This window comes from Panulirus ornatus, chromosome 67 (genome assembly GCF_036320965.1).
Source record: "Panulirus ornatus isolate Po-2019 chromosome 67, ASM3632096v1, whole genome shotgun sequence".
Classification (NCBI taxonomy): Eukaryota; Metazoa; Arthropoda; class Malacostraca; order Decapoda; family Palinuridae; genus Panulirus; species Panulirus ornatus.
In genome coordinates, this window is record NC_092290.1 from 20,359,821 (window position 1) to 20,378,895 (window position 19,075).

Sequence of the window (19,075 nt, forward strand, 5' to 3'; positions counted from 1 at the left end):
CTCTCCTATATGAACGACTGACAAATAACTAGAGAGTAATCATAGTGAAGATCTAAAGCTGGGTAATTAATTACTCGGCTTCCAAATAGCTGTAATGCAACCATACTTGCCAAAAGCGCAGAGTAAACTAGTTCCCGTTGAGTCTCCTGAACAATTCAAATTTAGATGAAGAATCATTTATTGACTATGTAAAATTATCATCCGCGTCAACAGTTCATTTATAAGTGATATTCACCGAGGTCATTTGATAGTATGGATGAAATTCCATATACCAAGTAAATGTATTCATTATGGATGCTTATATATACCCAGAGAACATAACACTTTTCAAGTCGTTAAAATAACTTCAAAAAAAGCTAACTTAACGAGACTAACAAAATGAGTAGTTCCTAGCAATGTTAAGCAGTGGCATGAGCTACCTATTCTCCTACCATTATCTATTCCACCGTCATTCATCTTGATCTAGGTTCAAGCCAAAATATTTTCAACAAAACTCAATGAAAAAATCTTCAACCTCAGCGTGTGACAGCCATTCATCTTTGAAGTATAAATAAATATATAGATCTACACTCACACTCACCGCCTGACTGACCAGGTGACTGACGGGTAACCTCAGCAGAGTAAATGGCTTTGCTTTTCTAGTCACAACAAATGTCTGCCGTGACACATCATGTCGTAATAGCTTCTAAGAATGATTGTTAAAATGTCGGTGTGGCGGCTAATATAAGATGACACACCTTAACGGCTCTCACATGACTCGAGACACCTGCAAGGAGACCATTTTTCATGTTACAAACGCGTGAGACATTAGAAATAGTAATTTGACAAGGTATTTTGGTACCCTTTAGAAAGGTTTATGTGATTCATATATAATGTCTCTTTGAATTAAGGAAACATGATGGACTGGATAGTCACATGACTGGTTGTGCCTTTACTGATAGACAGGCGAGACCCTGTGACCTTATTGATAGACTGGTGAGACACTGTGACTTACTGATAGACAGGGGAGACACTGTGACCTTATTGATAGACTGGCGAGACCCTGTGACCTTATTGATAGACAGGGGAGACCCTGTGACCTTATTGATAGACAGGGGAGACACTGTGACCTTATTGATAGACAGGGGAGACCCTGTGACCTTATTGATAGACAGGGGAGACACTGTGACCTTACTGATAGGCAGGGGAGACCCTGTGACCTTATTGATAGACTGGTAAGACCCTGTGACCTTATTGATAGACAGGGGAGACACTATGACCTTATTGATAGACTGGTGAGACCCTGTGACCTTATTGATAGACAGGGGAGACCCTGTAACCTTATTGATAGACTGGGGAGACCCTGTGACCTTATTGATAGACTGGGGAGACCCTATGATTTACTGATAGACTAGAGGGCCCCTATTATTGATAAACTGGGGAGACCCTGTTATTCATAGACTTGGAACTGCTATTATTGATAGACTGGGTAACCCCTATTATTGTAAGACTGAAGAGCCCCTATTATTTAGACTTGGAAACAGCTGTTATTGATAGATAGGGAGCTCATATTATTCATAATAGACTGGAGAGCCCCTATTATTGATAAAAGACTGGAGAGCTATTATTTATAAACTTTGGAACCCCTATTATTCATAGACTGGGGAGTCCCTGTTATTCATAGACTTGGGTACTGCTGTTATTGATAGATGGGGAGCCCCTATCATTGATAGACTGGGTAGCCCCTATTATTGTAAGACTGGAGAGCCCCTATTATTCATAGACTTGGGAACTGCTGTCATTAATAGACTGGATGTATTCATGCAGATTTAACTCAGTCTCTGATCATGTGATGCTTGTTATGGAAGGAGAGATGTTACCATTAGTAGCTTTAAGGGATTGGTGGTGGTATAGACCCTTCGTAGGACGTACCCTTTTGGTATTGCTGTCTCCATTTGAGTGCTGGCAGTTTTGTTGTCCCTGCTTTTGCTTATTTTAGTGAAAGGAATATTGTTATTAATAGAGGATACACAGAAAATTTGAAACAATCTTGTAGATTCTCATGGAAATGATATTCTTCAAATTTTTGCAAAGAATACTAATTTGCAAATTTCATACCTTAGATAATTATATGTCTCTTGTTTCACCCATATTTGGCTTTTCATATTTCAGTGAATGCTGATGCATATATGGACTAAGCTTATTATCCTTAAATATGTTGGTATATTAGCCTATTTAGCACATACATTTGTTAAAATTTCATGTCAAAAACATGTTCATCTTTGCCAGCTTATCTAGATTAAGATATTACCTATATGGGATGTAGCCAAACTTATTAAGCGGACCTAAAAACAGAATTATTAACATGCCAGCCTGTAATATACCCATCATCCTGTTATATACTTTATACGCTATCCTGTTCAGCCCTGGATGTAAGAGAGGGTGGTAACGGATACTTTAAGTAATTTGCACACAGCATGGTGTTAGTTTTGATTTTGTGCTCGTACTTTTGATGGCAATATGGTACTGTACTAGTTTTGTGGAAGTGCTGGTTATTATATAGTCACTGGTTATGAGAGCTTTATTGGGCCATTAATACTGGAGAGCTGTACTTCATCATCATCTCACCACAATGTCTGAAGAGCTATGTCATGAGTATTGCCACCACAAATGTGGTATTACCGAAGACACTTCAGGCTGTCAAAATGAGAGGATGAGAGCATGTTCTCATGCCATCATAGACACCCTACATCAGTGGTTCCCCACGTGGGTTCCATTGATCCCATGGGGGTATGTGAAGCCTCATCAGAGGGTACATGCAGTACATTTCGAGGAGGAAAAGGTACATTGACACTAGGATGCTTTGTTTAAGCTTTGGCACAGATGGTTTCCTGATATCAGCAATGTTTTTGCAAGATTTATAAGTACAGAAATTAATAAAATCAACAAATCTGTTCTAATAAAGAAAATAGTCTTTATTGACAAGACATTTGGAATGCCTCACAGTGAAGCCAAGGGCTACACCAACTGGAAAAATTAGACCCACTCAGTGCCCCATACCATATCAGCCATGAGAAATCCAGACAATTTATTGGGGTGTAAAGTTTCTTTCAGGTTGCCCTCCTCTCTCCATTAGTCATCCTGTTTTTATCTACTATGGCTTTATGTCATAAGCAGTAGGGCCAAAAAGGGTATGGAAGATGAGAGATGAGAAACAAATCCTGTGAGCCAACAAAACAAATTTATGTGGCTTAAAAATAAGAAGATTAAGAGGAGAGAAACAATCATATGAGAGCTAACAAAATAACCTTAATTCATCTAGGTTAGAAGAGAGAAGGTTAAGAGTTGATTTAATACTGGTACTCGAAATTATCAATGGCTTTAATAATCTTTATCTCACAGTCTGGCTTCACTCATTGTAATGAATACAAACTTGTGGGCAAATGTTTTAACTCAAGAGATGAAGTACTTGTTCTTCAACAGGATTGTTATCTTATGGAATGATTTACAAATTAATTAAAAAAGTTGAAAGCAGAACCATGAATACATTTATGCATAAACTTCATAAATATTTCACTTCTAATCCATGACTTATACAACTTTCACCTCCTTAGCTATGTGAAAAATTTACATCTCTGTGTCTAACTTCTGTCATACTAATCCACAAGTTTTTTCTTCTTCCACTACCACAAACATCCTTGATGACACTGTGGTCTGTTGCTGTTTAAATTCCTTTGTATTTATTTATATAAAGCTTTGAGGTGTCAAAAAAAATGCCACAGTCCACCCTTGAGTTGCCAATGACCATGTAATAATCATGTGATGCAGTGGCTTGCTGAGCATTACACGGTCTAGCGAATGAAAATGGCAATAAAAGCAGCCAGCTCTTGGGAGCAGATACCAAAGAAATAAAAGGAAAGAAAATCAACACAGACTGCTGAAGAATTGACTCTTATCTAGTAAAAATATAGAGCAAGAAGGTTCCTCTAGATATGAGAGCAGCCCTCCATACAAGGATGGGTCAGTGCTTTGAGTAATCATTGCTCAGAAGGAGACTTTATCTACTGAATGGAACTACAAATTTCTTAGAGGGGATGTACAATTAAGATGGGCAAATGTTACCGTAATACCGGGTACATTTATTAGGTAGAGTGGTAGGAGTTCAGATATGTCATAACAGATGGGAAAGTTTATGAAGAGTTTCAGAGAGAGAGACAAGAAGAAACTAAGTTTAAGAGGCATTACACTTAACCAGGTTTCATCTACCCCAAGTCTCAGTTTCCAAAAGAAGTTGTGTTGTGATGAGATGCAGCTAATGAGAAAGGATGAAACATAATTAAACGAAATGGAGGAATGCAGTGTTGAGTCACCAATATGTAAGTACTTTTTTTATGGTTTGTCATGGACAAAATTCTAAATCGAGGATAGGCCTTAACAGAAATATTAAAAGGGCAAAATTGTTTTTATAACCCAGAACCTCTTTTATGGGTTTCCTGCAGCTTCAAGGTTGTACTGATATCAGAAGCAGGGAAATGATGGACTTCTTTGGACTGAGTCCTTCACACTGTACTGAAAATCATCCCTGAAGGTGACTTTTTTTATGACAAAAACTTCATTTGACCGCCTGGATGCCATAAAACACCACAGGTCCATACCTGTGTTGATTTTATGCTTAGAAAACCAACCTGAATCAATCTGGTATTTTATGTCAACAACTTTGTTTGACCACCTGACTGCCATAAAACACCACAGGTCTGTAGAATAACTACAAGCAAGTGGTGTCCGATAACAAAAAGGGTTAAAGAGGGAGAATTTTGATGGGGGTGGAATAATGTCTTTTAAAAGATGACAAATCATGGTAAAAGGCTAATGGGTAAAGAGTTCCAAAGCTTCATGGTGTAGGCCAAGGAACAAATATCACTTTAGCTCATCCTTGACTTGCCAATGGTCACATGGTATTGTGTAATGTGGCAGCTTTTTGGGAATTATGTGGTCTGTCTGATGGTAGGGACACAAGTAAGCAGTTCTGAGGAGCGGAAATTAAAGTAATATCTAAAGAAAGGGACTGTAAATCAACACTGCAGCACAAGACAAGTGGGTCAGATTGTGAGGTCAAGACTGGGGGAGATGGTAAGTTGGATGGCTTTACGCTTGATTCTGTCTAGTAAGTACATAGAGCAAGAACCTCCCAGGTGTCAAGGTAGTACTCCACATAAGGATGGATCAATCCCTTGTATAACTTTCTAAAGGAAAGACTTTATGGCATCTGAACAGGACCCTCAAGTTTCTTAAATGCAGACTGAAATATTTGTTTGCGGTAAGATTTCCAAGATACCGGGGTTAGAAGTTGAAGTGATACAAGATATGATTATTGTGTTGAGTTATGAAATTACAGACCCATCAAAAGAGATGAGAAATTTGTGATGGACTTTTAGAAATGAACAGAAATTGGGTTTATGATGCATTAAACCTAACCAAATTGCATCACCCCACAAGTGTTGTCCTGTCCAAATTTGAGTTTATAGAGGAAGTTATGTTAAAATATGTGGACTGAGAGAGCACAAAGATTTGAATGGAGTAAGTGAAGGAGACAGAACAGAATCGAGAAGAATACTTCTGTTACAGAAAGAGGAATAGGTTGATCCCTCAACAGTTACAAGGGTAGACTGACCATAAAGGAGGGTGGATGTGCTGGAAATGAGATGTTTGAGGCCAATATGTGGTGTGAGGTGGTTTGACTGAGTAAGTTATGAAAGGGTAAGAGATGTGTGGTAATAAAAAGAGTGTGGTTGAGATAGCAGAAGAGGGTGTTTGGAAATGGTTTGGTTACATGGAGAGAATGAGTGAGGAAAGATTGACAAAGAGGATATATGTGTCAGAGGTGGAGGGAACGAGAAGTGGGAGACCAAATTGGAGGTGGAAAGATGGAGTGAAAAAGATTTTGAGTGATCGGGACCTGAACATGCAGGAGGGTGAAAGGCGTGCAAGGAATAGAGTGAATTGGAACGATGTGGTATATCAGGGTCGACGTACTGTCAATGGACTGAACCAGGGCATGTGAAGCGTCTGGGGTAAACCATGGAAAGTTCTGTGGGGCCTGGATGTGGAAAGGGAGCTGTGGTTTCGGTGCATTATACATGACAGCTAGAGACTGAGTGTGAACGAAAGTGGCCTTTGTTATCTTTTCCTAGCGCTACCTCACGCACATGCGGGGAGAGGGGGCTATCATTTCATGTGTGGCGGGGTGGCAACGGGAATGAATAAGGGCAGACAGTATGAATTATGTACATGTGTATATATGTATATGTCTGTGTGTGTATACATATGTATACATACGTTGAGATTTAGAGGTATGCATATGTGCGTGTGTGGATATGTATGTATATACATGTGTATGTGGATGGATTGGGCCATTCTTTCGTCTGTTTCCTTGTGCTACCTCACTAACGCGGAAGACAGCGACAAAGTATAATGAAGATATAAGGAAACACAGCAAGGAAAGAAAGCCAAAAGAAGGGGGCTTAAAAATGAGACTCTAATGCCGTACCCTGTAAAAAGTTTTTCCAATTCTCCAGACTTTCATGATAATGATTAAACATTATCAAGATAGGAGAGGATATCGCTGGTAGACCTTGCCTTCCAGAAACCATACAGATGATCAAGAGCAGACTTTGAGATTCAAGATTTTTAAGGAAATGGGAGAAGAGGAGGGATTCAAAGTCTTTGGATATAGTTGAAGTCAAAGCATCAGGACAACTCTTTAAAGGGTTAGAACAATCACCCTTCCTTGTGATAAGTATTACCAGTGCAAGTTTCCAGGTAAAGTAGAAGGAAAACTTGTGGATTTTTAATTAAAAGCAGAACAAATGAATAAGAGTAAGCACAAGTTCAGAAGCAAGCTTGTTCAAAAAATGAGGATGGATGTTATATGGTGCAAAGAGAAGTGGTTTTGGATTTTACAAAAAGAGATTACAGGCAGGGGCATATGATTTAAGAGAGGCATCACAGGGGTGAGGTGAAAAAGAGTCATCTAGGGTGGAGTTACATGAAAAAAGAAAACCAAAAACAGCATCTTTGCCAATGTGAGTGACAGTTATAATATCAGAATAGAAAAATCAAATATAGGTAATATGACTAAAGTTAAGGATGTGTTTACCTATTGAACTGAAAGACTTATCAGTGGATGAAGGCATAGTTGTAGCACTAATTGGATGAAGGAATGTTCACCTTGTAGGTAACATATTTGTAATAGTTTTTGGCTGAGCTGATACATGCAAGTACAAAGAATTTTCGCTGATATGCCAGGTCCTTTTCCTGAATAGCCTCAGAACAGAAATGGTTGAACCAGACTCTGAAAGGAATGGCAGGCTTACAGAAATAGGTAATACAACTTATACTTCAACAAAGACAAAAGTACTGCCATCTCTCTCATATCACAGATCCAGTTTTGTCTAATTTCCCAAGAATAAAAACTAAAAGCCTGACAGTAATCATCTAAGGGTATCTGAGGTGAAAACTTTTATTGATACCTTATTTAGTTTATGTCTTCAGTTCCTGTTACTTGATGAAACACAGTTCCACTAAAAGACCACATTCTTGTGCCTAGAGTACACTATCTAGCCATTTGTTTTGGTAAATCTAAACTGACAGGACCAATATACAAAGGGAATACAAAGGAATTCATACATCAACTGGCCACTGGGTCCTTTTGAGAATGTTTGTGATAGCAATTAAGTATAATATTCATTTACTTATTATTTGCTTTGTCGCTGTCTCCCGCGTTAGCGAGGTAACGCAAGGAAACAGACGAAAGAATGGCCCAACCTACCCACATACACATGCATATACATACACGTCCACACACTCAAATATACATACCTATACATCTCAATGTATACATATATATACACACACACACAGACATATACATATATACACATGTACATAATTCATAGTCTGCCTTTATTTATTCCCATCGCCATCCCGCCACACATGAAATAACAACCCCTTCCCCTTAATGTGCACGAGGTAGCGCTAGGAAAAGACAACAAAGGCCACAATCATTCACACTCATTCTCTAACTGCCATGTAATAATGCACCGAAACCACAGCTCCCTTTCCACATCCAGGCCCCACAGAACTTTCCATGGTTTACCCCAGATGTTTATAATATATAAATAAATATCTTTTCTTTCTTTTCTTTCATACTATTTGCCATTTCCCGCGTCAGCAAGGTAGCGTTAAGGACAGAGGACTGGGCCTTTGAGGGAATATCTTCACCTGGCCCCCTTCTCTGTTCCTTCTTTTGGAAAATTAAAAAAAAAGAGAGGGGAGGATTTCCAGCCACCTGCTCCCTCCCCTTTTAGTCGCCTTCTACAACACGCAGGGAATACGTGGGAAGTATTCTTTCTCCCCTATCCCCAGGGATAATACATAAATATACATACACATATATACACATACATATGCATACTTGCTCCCCTTCTTCAATTCTCAGTGCCACCCCACCCAACCTCACAGGAAACAGTATTGTTGTCCTCTTGTCAGCGATGTAGCCCCAGAAAGCAGATGAAGAAAGGCCAGATCTGCTCATGCTCATTCTCTAACTGTCATGTGTAATGTACTGAAACAATTGCTCCCTATCCACATCCAGGCCCCACAGACCTTTCCATGTTTCATCCCAGGCACTTCACATGCCTGGTTGACAACACATCAACCCCAGTATACCACTTCATTCTACTTCACTCTATTTCGTACACGCCATTCACCCTCATGCATGTTCAGGCCTCAATTGCTCAAAATCTTTTTCACTCCTTCCTTCCACCTCCAATTTGGTCTCCCACTTCTCTTTGTTCCCTCCGCTTCTAACACATATATCCTTTTTGTCAACCATTCTTTACTCATTCCCTTCATTTGTCCATACCACTTTAACACACCCTCTTCTGCTCTCTCAACCACACTCTTTTGAATACCTTCTCATCTCTCTTACCCTTTCATTACTTACTCGATCAAACCACCTCACACCACATATTGTCCTAAAATATTCCATTTTCAACACATCCACCCTCATCCACACAACCCTATCTATAGTTGGAACTACATTCCTTCAAACATATCCATTTTTGCTCTCTGAGATAACACTCTCTCTTTCCACACATTTTTCATCACTCCCAGAACCTTCGCCCACGCCCCCACTCGTTTCCACTTCCATGGTTCCATTCTCTGCCAAGTCCACTCCCAGATATCTGAAACACTTTATGCAAATATTCTAAATAAATCAAAAGGGGGTGACTGTATTGTTGATTGGTTGGTAAGGTTATTTAATGTATGTATGACTCATGGTGAGGTGCCTGAGGATTGGCGGAATGCGTGCATAGTGCCATTGTACAAAGGCAAAGGGGATAAGAGTGAGTGCTCAAATTACAGAGGTATAAGTTTGTTGAGTATTCCTGGTAAATTATATGGGAGGGTATTGATTGAGAGGGTGAAGGCATGTACAGAGCATCAGATTGGGGAAGAGCAGTGTGGTTTCAGAAGTGGTAGAGGATGTGTGGATCAGGTGTTTGCTTTGAAGAATGTATGTGAGAAATACTTAGAAAAGCAAATGGATTTGTATGTAGCATTTATGGATCTGGAGAAGGCATATGATAGAGTTGATAGAGATGCTCTGTGGAAGGTATTAAGAATATATGGTGTGGGAGGCAAGTTGTTAGAAGCAGTGAAAAGTTTTTATCGAGGATGTAAGGCATGTGTACGTGTAGGAAGAGAGGAAAGTGATTGGTTCTCAGTGAATGTAGGTTTGCGGCAGGGGTGTGTGATGTCTCCATGGTTGTTTAATTTGTTTATGGATGGGGTTGTTAGGGAGGTAAATGCAAGAGTTTTGGAAAGAGGGGCAAGTATGAAGTCTGTTGGGGATGAGAGAGCTTGGGAAGTGAGTCAGTTGTTGTTCGCTGATGATACAGCGCTGGTGGCTGATTCATGTGAGAAACTGCAGAAGCTGGTGACTGAGTTTGGTAAAGTGTGTGGAAGAAGAAAGTTAAGAGTAAATGTGAATAAGAGCAAGGTTATTAGGTACAGTAGGGTTGAGGGTCAAGTCAATTGGGAGGTGAGTTTGAATGGAGAAAAACTGGAGGAAGTGAAGTGTTTTAGATATCTGGGAGTGGATCTGGCAGCGGATGGAACCATGGAAGCGGAAGTGGATCATAGGGTGGGGGAGGGGGCGAAAATTCTGGGGGCCTTGAAGAATGTGTGGAAGTCGAGAACATTATCTCGGAAAGCAAAAATGGGTATGTTTGAAGGAATAGTGGTTCCAACAATGTTGTATGGTTGCGAGGCGTGGGCTATGGATAGAGTTGTGCGCAGGAGGATGGATGTGCTGGAAATGAGATGTTTGAGGACAATGTGTGGTGTGAGGTGGTTTGATCGAGTGAGTAACGTAAGGGTAAGAGAGATGTGTGGAAATAAAAAGAGCGTGGTTGAGAGAGCAGAAGAGGGTGTTTTGAAGTGGTTTGGGCACATGGAGAGAATGAGTGAGGAAAGATTGACCAAGAGGATATATGTGTCAGAGGTGGAGGGAACGAGGAGAAGAGGGAGACCAAATTGGAGGTGGAAAGATGGAGTGAAAAAGATTTTGTGTGATCGGGGCCTGAACATGCAGGAGGGTGAAAGGAGGGCAAGGAATAGAGTGAATTGGAGCGATGTGGTATACCGGGGTTGACATGCTGTCAGTGGATTGAATCAGGGCATGTGAAGCGTCTGGGGTAAACCATGGAAAGCTGTGTAGGTATGTATATTTGCGTGTGTGGACGTATGTATATACATGTGTATGGGGGGGGGTTGGGCCATTTCTTTCGTCTGTTTCCTTGCGCTACCTCGCAAACGCGGGAGACAGCGACAAAGTATAAAAAAAAAAAAAAAAAAAAAAAAAAAATCAAAATCAGACAGAAAGTCAGATATGAAAAAAAAAAAAATACAATTAAGAGGGGTCAGAGGTGTTTTGTGCCAACTCTTAGTAGAATATCACTTTCCAAAACATTATGACAAAAAATAACAAAACCATGCAATGTACAGCATCCTGCCTATGAAGTGTGTAAAAACAGGAAATGGACAGTGTAAGCAAAAACAAACATACGACTATGTATCATGTACAGATAAACCACCTGTGTTGTTCCTTCATTTGAGGAATATAACACCAAAGTCATATCTAAGAAAATGAATCATTTTAGGCAAGAATAAATAGGCAAATCATGTATAAATACAAGAACGTAGAATTTTTTTATTTAATGTAGCTGGTTCCTTCATTTGAGGAAGATCACACCAAAGTCATATCTAAGAAAATGAGTCAATTTAGGCAAGAATAAATAGGCAAATCATGTATAAATACAAGAACGTAGAATTCTTTTATTTAATGTAGCTGGTGTATATACATATTCCTAATTACCAGAATATTGTTTGGAAATGTATCATATTTGGATAAAATACCTATCTGTGATGTTACAGGTGCTATATTTTTTCTCCTATGTCATTACTGCAAGTAACATAAAGAGATAAATGGAATTTGGAGTTTTTTCTGCAATAAAACCTGTTTAGTTTTCACCATTTCACCAGCAGAAGCTGGTGACTGAGTTTGGTAGAGTGTGTGAAAGAAGAAAGTTAAGAGTAAATGTGAATAAGAGCAAGGTTATTAGGTACAGTAGGGTTGAGGGTCAAGTCAATTGGGAGGTAAGTTTGAATGGAGAAAAACTGGAGGAAGTAAAGTGTTTTAGATATCTGGGAGTGGAGCTGGCAGCGGATGGAACCATGGAAGCGGAAGTGAATCATAGGGTGGGGGAGGGGGCGAAAATTCTGGGAACCTTGAAGAATGTGTGGAAGTCGAGAACATTATCTCGGAAAGCAAAAATGGGTATGTTTGAAGGAATAGTGGTTCCAACAATGTTGTATGGTTGCGAGGCGTGGGCTATGGATAGAGTTGTGCGCAGGAGGGTGGATGTGCTGGAAATGAGATGTTTGAGGACAATGTGTGGTGTGAGGTGGTTTGATCGAGTAAGTAACGTAAGGGTAAGAGAGATGTGTGGAAATAAAAAGAGCGTGGTTGAGAGAGCAGAAGAGGGTGTTTTGAAATGGTTTGGGCACATGGAGAGAATGAGTGAGGAAAGATTGACCAAGAGGATATATGTGTCGGAGGTGGAGGGAACGAGGAGAAGTGGGAGACCAAATTGGAGGTGGAAAGATGGAGTGAAAAAGATTTTGAGTGATCAGGGCCTGAACATGCAGGAGGGTGAAAGTCGGGCAAGGAATAGAGTGAATTGGATCGACGTGGTATACCGGGGTTGACGTGCTGTCAGTGGATTGAATCAGGGCATGTGAAGCGTCTGGGGTAACCCATGGAAAGTTGTGTGGGGCCTGGATGTGGAAAGGGAGCTGTGGTTTCGGGCATTATTGCATGACAGCTAGAGACTGAGTGTGAACGAATGGGGCCTTTGTTGTCTTTTCCTAGTGCTACCTCGCACACATGAGGGGGGGAGGGGGATGGTATTCCATGTGTGGCGAGGTGGCGGTGGGAATGAATAAAGGCAGACAGTGTGAATTGTGTGCATGGGTATATATGTATGTGTCTGTGTGTGTATATATATGTGTACATTGAGATGTATAGGTATGTATATTTGCGTGTGTGGACATATATGTATATACATTGTGTATGGGGGTGGGTTGGGCCATTTCTTTCGTCTGTTTCCTTGCGCTACCTCGCAAACGCGGGAGACAGCGACAAAGCAAAATAAAATATAAATAAAAATTTTTATATGTATTGACAATGCAATTTCTTATTGCTCATATGATGTTTAATGACTAAAAGTAGATTAGCCTATTAAGTACATTTTATGACATGACAAATTTACTCATTTTTTATTTCTTTGTTACAGAAATTATCAAATTTCTGTTAACAATTATCAGGGAATTTTTGTGCCCAAGGCAGAAACTATGACCTCATCTTATATCAAGCAAGTTGTACAAAAATATTGAAATGCTAATTTCATTTTTTATGAGTAACCGACACTCCAAAGGGAACCAGCCCGGAATCTAATTATGCACTTAAACGGCTAATCCTTGTCATTACTGCAGCTGTTTTATTAATGCAATTACAGCAGCGTTCATACCTGTAAATTGTCCTGATCTAATTTGTATCTATCTGTAATCTTTCTATATATAATTGCCATTAAGCAACTAGCTACTTCTCATGTGGATGGTGTTGCATGCAATAATGAAGATATTCATGTTTATTGATTTCTTGGTTTTGAGTTGAAATGGTTCTGAAAGTGATTTAAATTCTAGGGTTTCTGATGGTGAAAGTTTTACAGTTTTACCTTCATTTATCAGTTAAAACTGATTTGGGATACATCAGGAAATCTTTTTGTAATGTCAGCAGCAAAACTGATACCATTTCTGCAACAACTACTTATATTTCCAACCAATGTTTTATTACATAAACTTTTCTTTACTCCCACGTTCCTTTATACACTGTCTATGCTACAGCGTAATGATACTCCTTGCTCCTTTGGTGGGAATCTTAAAAATTCTTTAGGAATGCATTAGTGTGAGCTTTACTTAATATTCTAAGAAGTCCAGCATCCACTCCTCCATTCCAAGAATATCTGCTCCTGTGATACCCAGTATTCTAAATTTGGTCTTTTCTTTTCTTTTTTTTTTCTTTCATACTATTCGCCATTTCCCGCGTTAGCAAGGTAGCGTTAAGAACAGAGGACTGGGCCTCTGAGGGAATATCCTCACCTGGCCTCGTTCTCTGTTCCTTCTTTTGGAAAATCAAAATTTAATTTCTTATTCAGCAACAAATCACACAAACTTTTGTGATACAATCAACCAGCTCTTTTCCATGGTATCTGCTTTTAAAAGTTTCTCCCTCAGCACATGTTAAAAAAAAAAAAAAGCTAAACTGCCTTTTGAACTCCAGATGGTAAGAACCAACTTTTACTCTGTACAATTCAATCAAGAGTTTTATGCAAGGGTGGTCAGCATATCAGGTATTGGCTCTGATTTTAAGTTACAGAACACAATAAGTATCCTTAATTAATCTTTGCACTACACAAATGCACTCAACTTTTCTGCAGTAAGACAAAGTTTGATAATTAGTAGCTTTCAATTTATATGTAGAAATAAAAAGATGTGATTGTAATACTTACATGAACACCTTAAATTTTTCTGCATTACCATCAACTTTTCCACTAAAATGAAACAAATCTACGAACAGATTAACAAATACTAATCACACAACTTTACAATTTCTGTCCAATAGTACAACACATTCATTCGAAAACTCTCACACAAGGAGAAAAATACATCTGGATAACCATCAAAAGCAAAGAATTTTTATTTAGAAAATGCATACCCTCTGAAGTCAACATATTACCAATTTTTCAGTCTTCATGCCATCTATTATGGCTAGGAGCTGAGTTTACTGACGCCATTTTCTGTTTGTATTTCTCCACCATAGAGGTGAATGCCTTTTCTTCTTTCATTTCTGACATCATTTGCTTGCTTACTTTCTTTCTATTTCCTCTTCTCTTCTTTTCACCCTGGCCTCCCATTTCTTCCTCTTTATGTGCCTTTGCAGGAGAACTTCCTAATTCCTCATTTTGAGGCCGCTTTCTTTTTCTTCCAAGTGCACGATCCCTTTGTTCTTTTCTGAACTGTTTTCTGCTAATTTTTCCTTTCCCTGCACCGTGCTTATCACGATCTCGTATCTGAAATACAAACATGGAGAACAAAATTCTTCAAAGCTTACATTTACACTGAAGTACTATTGATAGTGGATTTCTCAATATTTTGTCATCAGATTTCACTCATTCAAGTTAAAAATTCATTTTTAAAGCAAACTTGTCTGAATCAAGGCCATTTCGGATGAGAGAAAAGCTTACAAGAAAAAGAAATTAGAAATTAATTGGGACTCTGCAGGTGTCTGTATACCTGACTTTTACAGTAAAGGAAGAAATGTATGAAGAGAGATGAAGGAAGAGAATTCCACAGCTTATCTGCTCAAGGGAAGGAGAAGGTATCTCTACAACCAATCCTTAACTGGCTAGTCTTCGAACAAAAATTGATGGAAACAACAAACAAATGAATGTCACAAGTCCAAATTTTGGAGAAGGAGATACATGCAGACAGTTCATGAAAAAATGGACAAAATAATAACAGAATAACAGTAGTAACATTATGTCATAGGGAAAGGGAAGGTTGAAGAGAAAAGATGCCAGGAGAATTCAAGAGATGGAAGGCTTTTGATTTCTCTCTAGTAAATAAAGAGGATGCGTTATCACAGATGTGAGCAGAATATATTCCACACTGGGTGAATAAAACCCGAGGATATGAAATAGTTGCTCACTCATAAAATAGTTACAGCACCTAAACTACACTCCAACCTTTTGGGAAGCAAAGTTTGTGATGTTGATTATCTGGAGTTTCCATGATAGACTGCAAGATATGGTTATAAGCAGCATGTTTATGATATTACCATGTTGAATTGTGGTGTTCTGAAACTGAAAAGAGGGAAATGAATGACGCTTGGATAGAGATATAAGGAGAAATTGCATTTTAGCGCTATTAAATTTAACAAGGATACTGCTTTCCTACTCTGAAATGCTGCACAGGTACTAACTGAGAGGAAATATGAACAATATGAGAAAGAAAATAAGTAGCAGACGAAGGAAGGGTAAGTTATTTGAATTAAGTGGGATCATCACCATCATAAGAGTGAACTGGGTTAGAAGAGAGGTCATTTATTGTAAGAGGAAAAGAAAGATGGCAACAGGTCAAAACCATAAAGAACACCACTATCGACATGACATGAGGAGGGGGAAGTCTCTTCGACGGTGACTACTGAAATGGAACAGTCAGAGAGGAAACATGAATTAGAGAACAGAGAGAAGCAAAGAAACCGAAGGATGGGAATTCAGAGAGCAAAGACTTATGCTACACATTGTAAAATGCTTTGGAGATGTTGAAGGCACCAACTAAAGTTTCCCTAAAATCTCGAAGAGAGGATCAGATGTGAATCACATAGAAGAGATCACCAGAAGACTTACCACTGCAAAATCCATACTGGTGATCAGATAGAAGAAAGAGGGACTGCAATGTTTGAGAAAGTTTGAATCTAGGAGATTTTCAAAGACCTTGGAAATATTGGAGTGAGAGTAATGGGGCGACAGTCAAAGGGATTAGAATCTCCTTTCTCTGGGATGGGTTGCACCAAAACATGCTTCCAAATGGAATGAAAATTCTGAGTTATCACACAGAAAAGATAGACAAGCAAGGCTGCTGCTAGCCTTGAGGCACACTCCCTTAGAACTTGGAGGAGGTACGCCATCTAAGCCATATGATTTATCCACCAGAAGCTTGTGTACTTGGAAGACAGAGGATTAGGAAGTGAATCATCCAAAAGCTCAGTTTGAGGAAAATAGTACAAAAGAGAGTGGCTTTATCAGTTGAAGTTAGCGAGAGATTTGATCAGGTCAAAAGAAAGGAGAAAAGCTGCGTTATAGAAATTTATGATGTTTTTAGAGAAGGATCACAAGATTTGTCAGTAGAAGAAAAGGTCAAGTACATTTTATTTCTATGAAGGTGTGCTTGGCTTAGCAAAGAACAGCTCTGCAATAATTCCAAGCAGAAATGGAAGCAGAGGGAGTTTCAGGGCAGGAAAATGTTTCATGGTCTGGTGCACACCATCCCTGATGAGACAGGTATCAGAGCAAGAGTGATCAAACCACAACCTGAGGGAAAAAGATTTTGAAGATGATGGGATGTAAGACTCCATTCCAGCTAAGATTACTCTGGTTAACAATGATTTAGTCCCATGGAAAAAAAAAAATCTTTCTAATGTATTTTGGCACAGTTAATCCAATATGTTTTCAGAATTTCTCTATCTACCATAGTCTTTTGTTCCAGCATACTCGCTTGTCATTACATAATACGGCATATATGTACCAGTGCTCTACAGAGCATTTGATTTTTTCTTTACTAAACACAGCTATTTTCATTGTTTGTGAAGTGCAATAGCTTTTTTCTGACAGCACAAACCTAGATAAATAAGTCACCAGGGGTCTGCAGAAACATGATTGGAAATGTTGGGGCATTTAAACAGTGCCCAATACTGAGTAGCAGCATTCTGTCAGTTGCAGGTTAGAACTCAATGTGTAAACAGTGTCTTTTACACTCTGTTGACAGAATGTGCTTTTGTGTAGTCAAGTGTTGTGCTGATACCCAATCCACCATTATAATGCTGAGAAACTCTGTAAATTGTCCAAATTCTTTCTGCTACATCTGTGGTGAATTGACATTTATATCACAAGACTGTTCTTTCACACCCCTCATTAAAAAATGATATGAGCATTAGTTTGGTTGTGAAGTGGGTGACCAGGATAAAAGCTGGGCCCCCCATATCTGTTGTGTCACATAGCATGGGCAAAAGGTTCGTGCCATACATCTTTCGCCATTCCAATTGTTTGGAGAGAATCCAAAGATCAAGCTTCAGATTGCTACTTCTACCTGACAAAAACAAATGGTATAATATCAAAATCAAAACATACAGTTACACATCCTAATTCACCATCTGTTAGGAAGCCAGTATCTTGCAATCAGAAATTATCTGTGCCAGAGCCTCCAATAAACATGACAGGGGGTGAAGACAAGTCTACTGATGAGAAAGTAGACCAACTAGAGGACAATATGGATCCAACATTTGAAGCAAGCGGTTCTTCAAGTGAAAGTGACCCTAGGGGTTGAAATGCAGTGGAAGAGTGATTGGTTAGGAGAAACTTTAAGAACATATAAGGATCTAATTCTTCAAAGCAAACACCTGATCCACACATCCTCTACCACTTCTGAAGCCACATTTGCTCTTCCCCAATCTGATGCTCTGTACATGCCTTCACCCTCTCAATCAATACCCTCCCATATAATTTACAAGGAATACTCAACAAACTTATACGTCTGTAATTTGAGCACTCACCTTTAACCCCTTTGCCTTTATACAATGGTATTATGCATGCACTTCACCAATCCTCAGGCACCTCACCATGAGTCATACATACATTAAATATCCTTACCAACCAATCAACAACAGCCACCCCTTTTTTTAATAAATTCTACAGCAATACCATCCAAACCTGCTTCCTTGCCAGCTTTCACTACCTCTTCTCTGTTTACCAAATCATTCACCCTAACCCTCTCATTTCGCACATCACCCCGACCAAAACACCCTATATCTGCCAATCAATCGTCTAACACATTCAACAAACCTTCAAAATACTCAATCCATCTCCTCACATCACCACTACTTGTTATCACCTCCCATTAGCCCCCTTCACCGATGTTCCCATTTGTTCTCGTCTTACGCAATTTATTTACCTCCTTCCAAAACATCTTTTCATTCTCCCTAAAATTTAATGATACTCTCTCACCCCAACTCTCATTTGCCCTCTTTTTCACCTCTTGCACCTTTCTCTTGACCTCCTGCCTCTTTCTTTTATATATCTCCCAGTCATTTACACTATTTCCCTACAAAAATTATCCAAATGCCTCTCTCTTCTCTTTCACAAATAATCTTACTTCTTCATCCCACCACTCACTACCCTTTCTAATCAACCAACCTCCCATGCTTCTCATGCCACAAGCATCTTTTGCGCAAGCCATCACTACTTCCCTAAATTCATCCCATTCCTCCCCCACTCCCCTTACCTCTTTTGCTCACCTTTTTCCATTCTGCACTCAGTCTCTCCTGGTACTTCCTCACACGAGTCACCTTCCCAAGCTCACTTACTCTCACCACTCTCTTCACCCCAACATTCTCTCTTCTTTTCTGAAAACCTCTACAAATCTTCACCTTCGCCTCCACAAGATAATGATCAGATATCCCTCCAGTTACACCTCTCAGCACATTAACATCCAAAAGTCTCTCTTTTGCGCACCTATTAATTAACATATAATCCAATAACGCTCTCTGGCCATCTCTCCTACTTACATACATATACTTATGTATATCTCTCTTTTTAAACCAGGTATTCCAAATCACCAGTCCTTTTTCAGCACA

The 19,075-nt window shown here is 39.3% G+C and overlaps 1 protein-coding gene across 1 annotated transcript in view; it reads right to left on the reverse strand.

The window, feature by feature from the left end:
- Positions 1 to 14,338: 14,338 nt before the first annotated feature.
- The window catches only part of LOC139747155 (RNA-binding protein 28), an 85,931-nt gene continuing 81,194 nt past the window's right edge, over positions 14,339 to 19,075 (reverse strand). Inside the window, exon 10 of the mRNA XM_071659106.1 lies at positions 14,339 to 14,735. Coding sequence (XP_071515207.1) covers positions 14,409 to 14,735 — 327 coding nt within the window. The 3' untranslated portion in view covers positions 14,339 to 14,408. The remainder of the gene's footprint in view (positions 14,736 to 19,075) is intronic.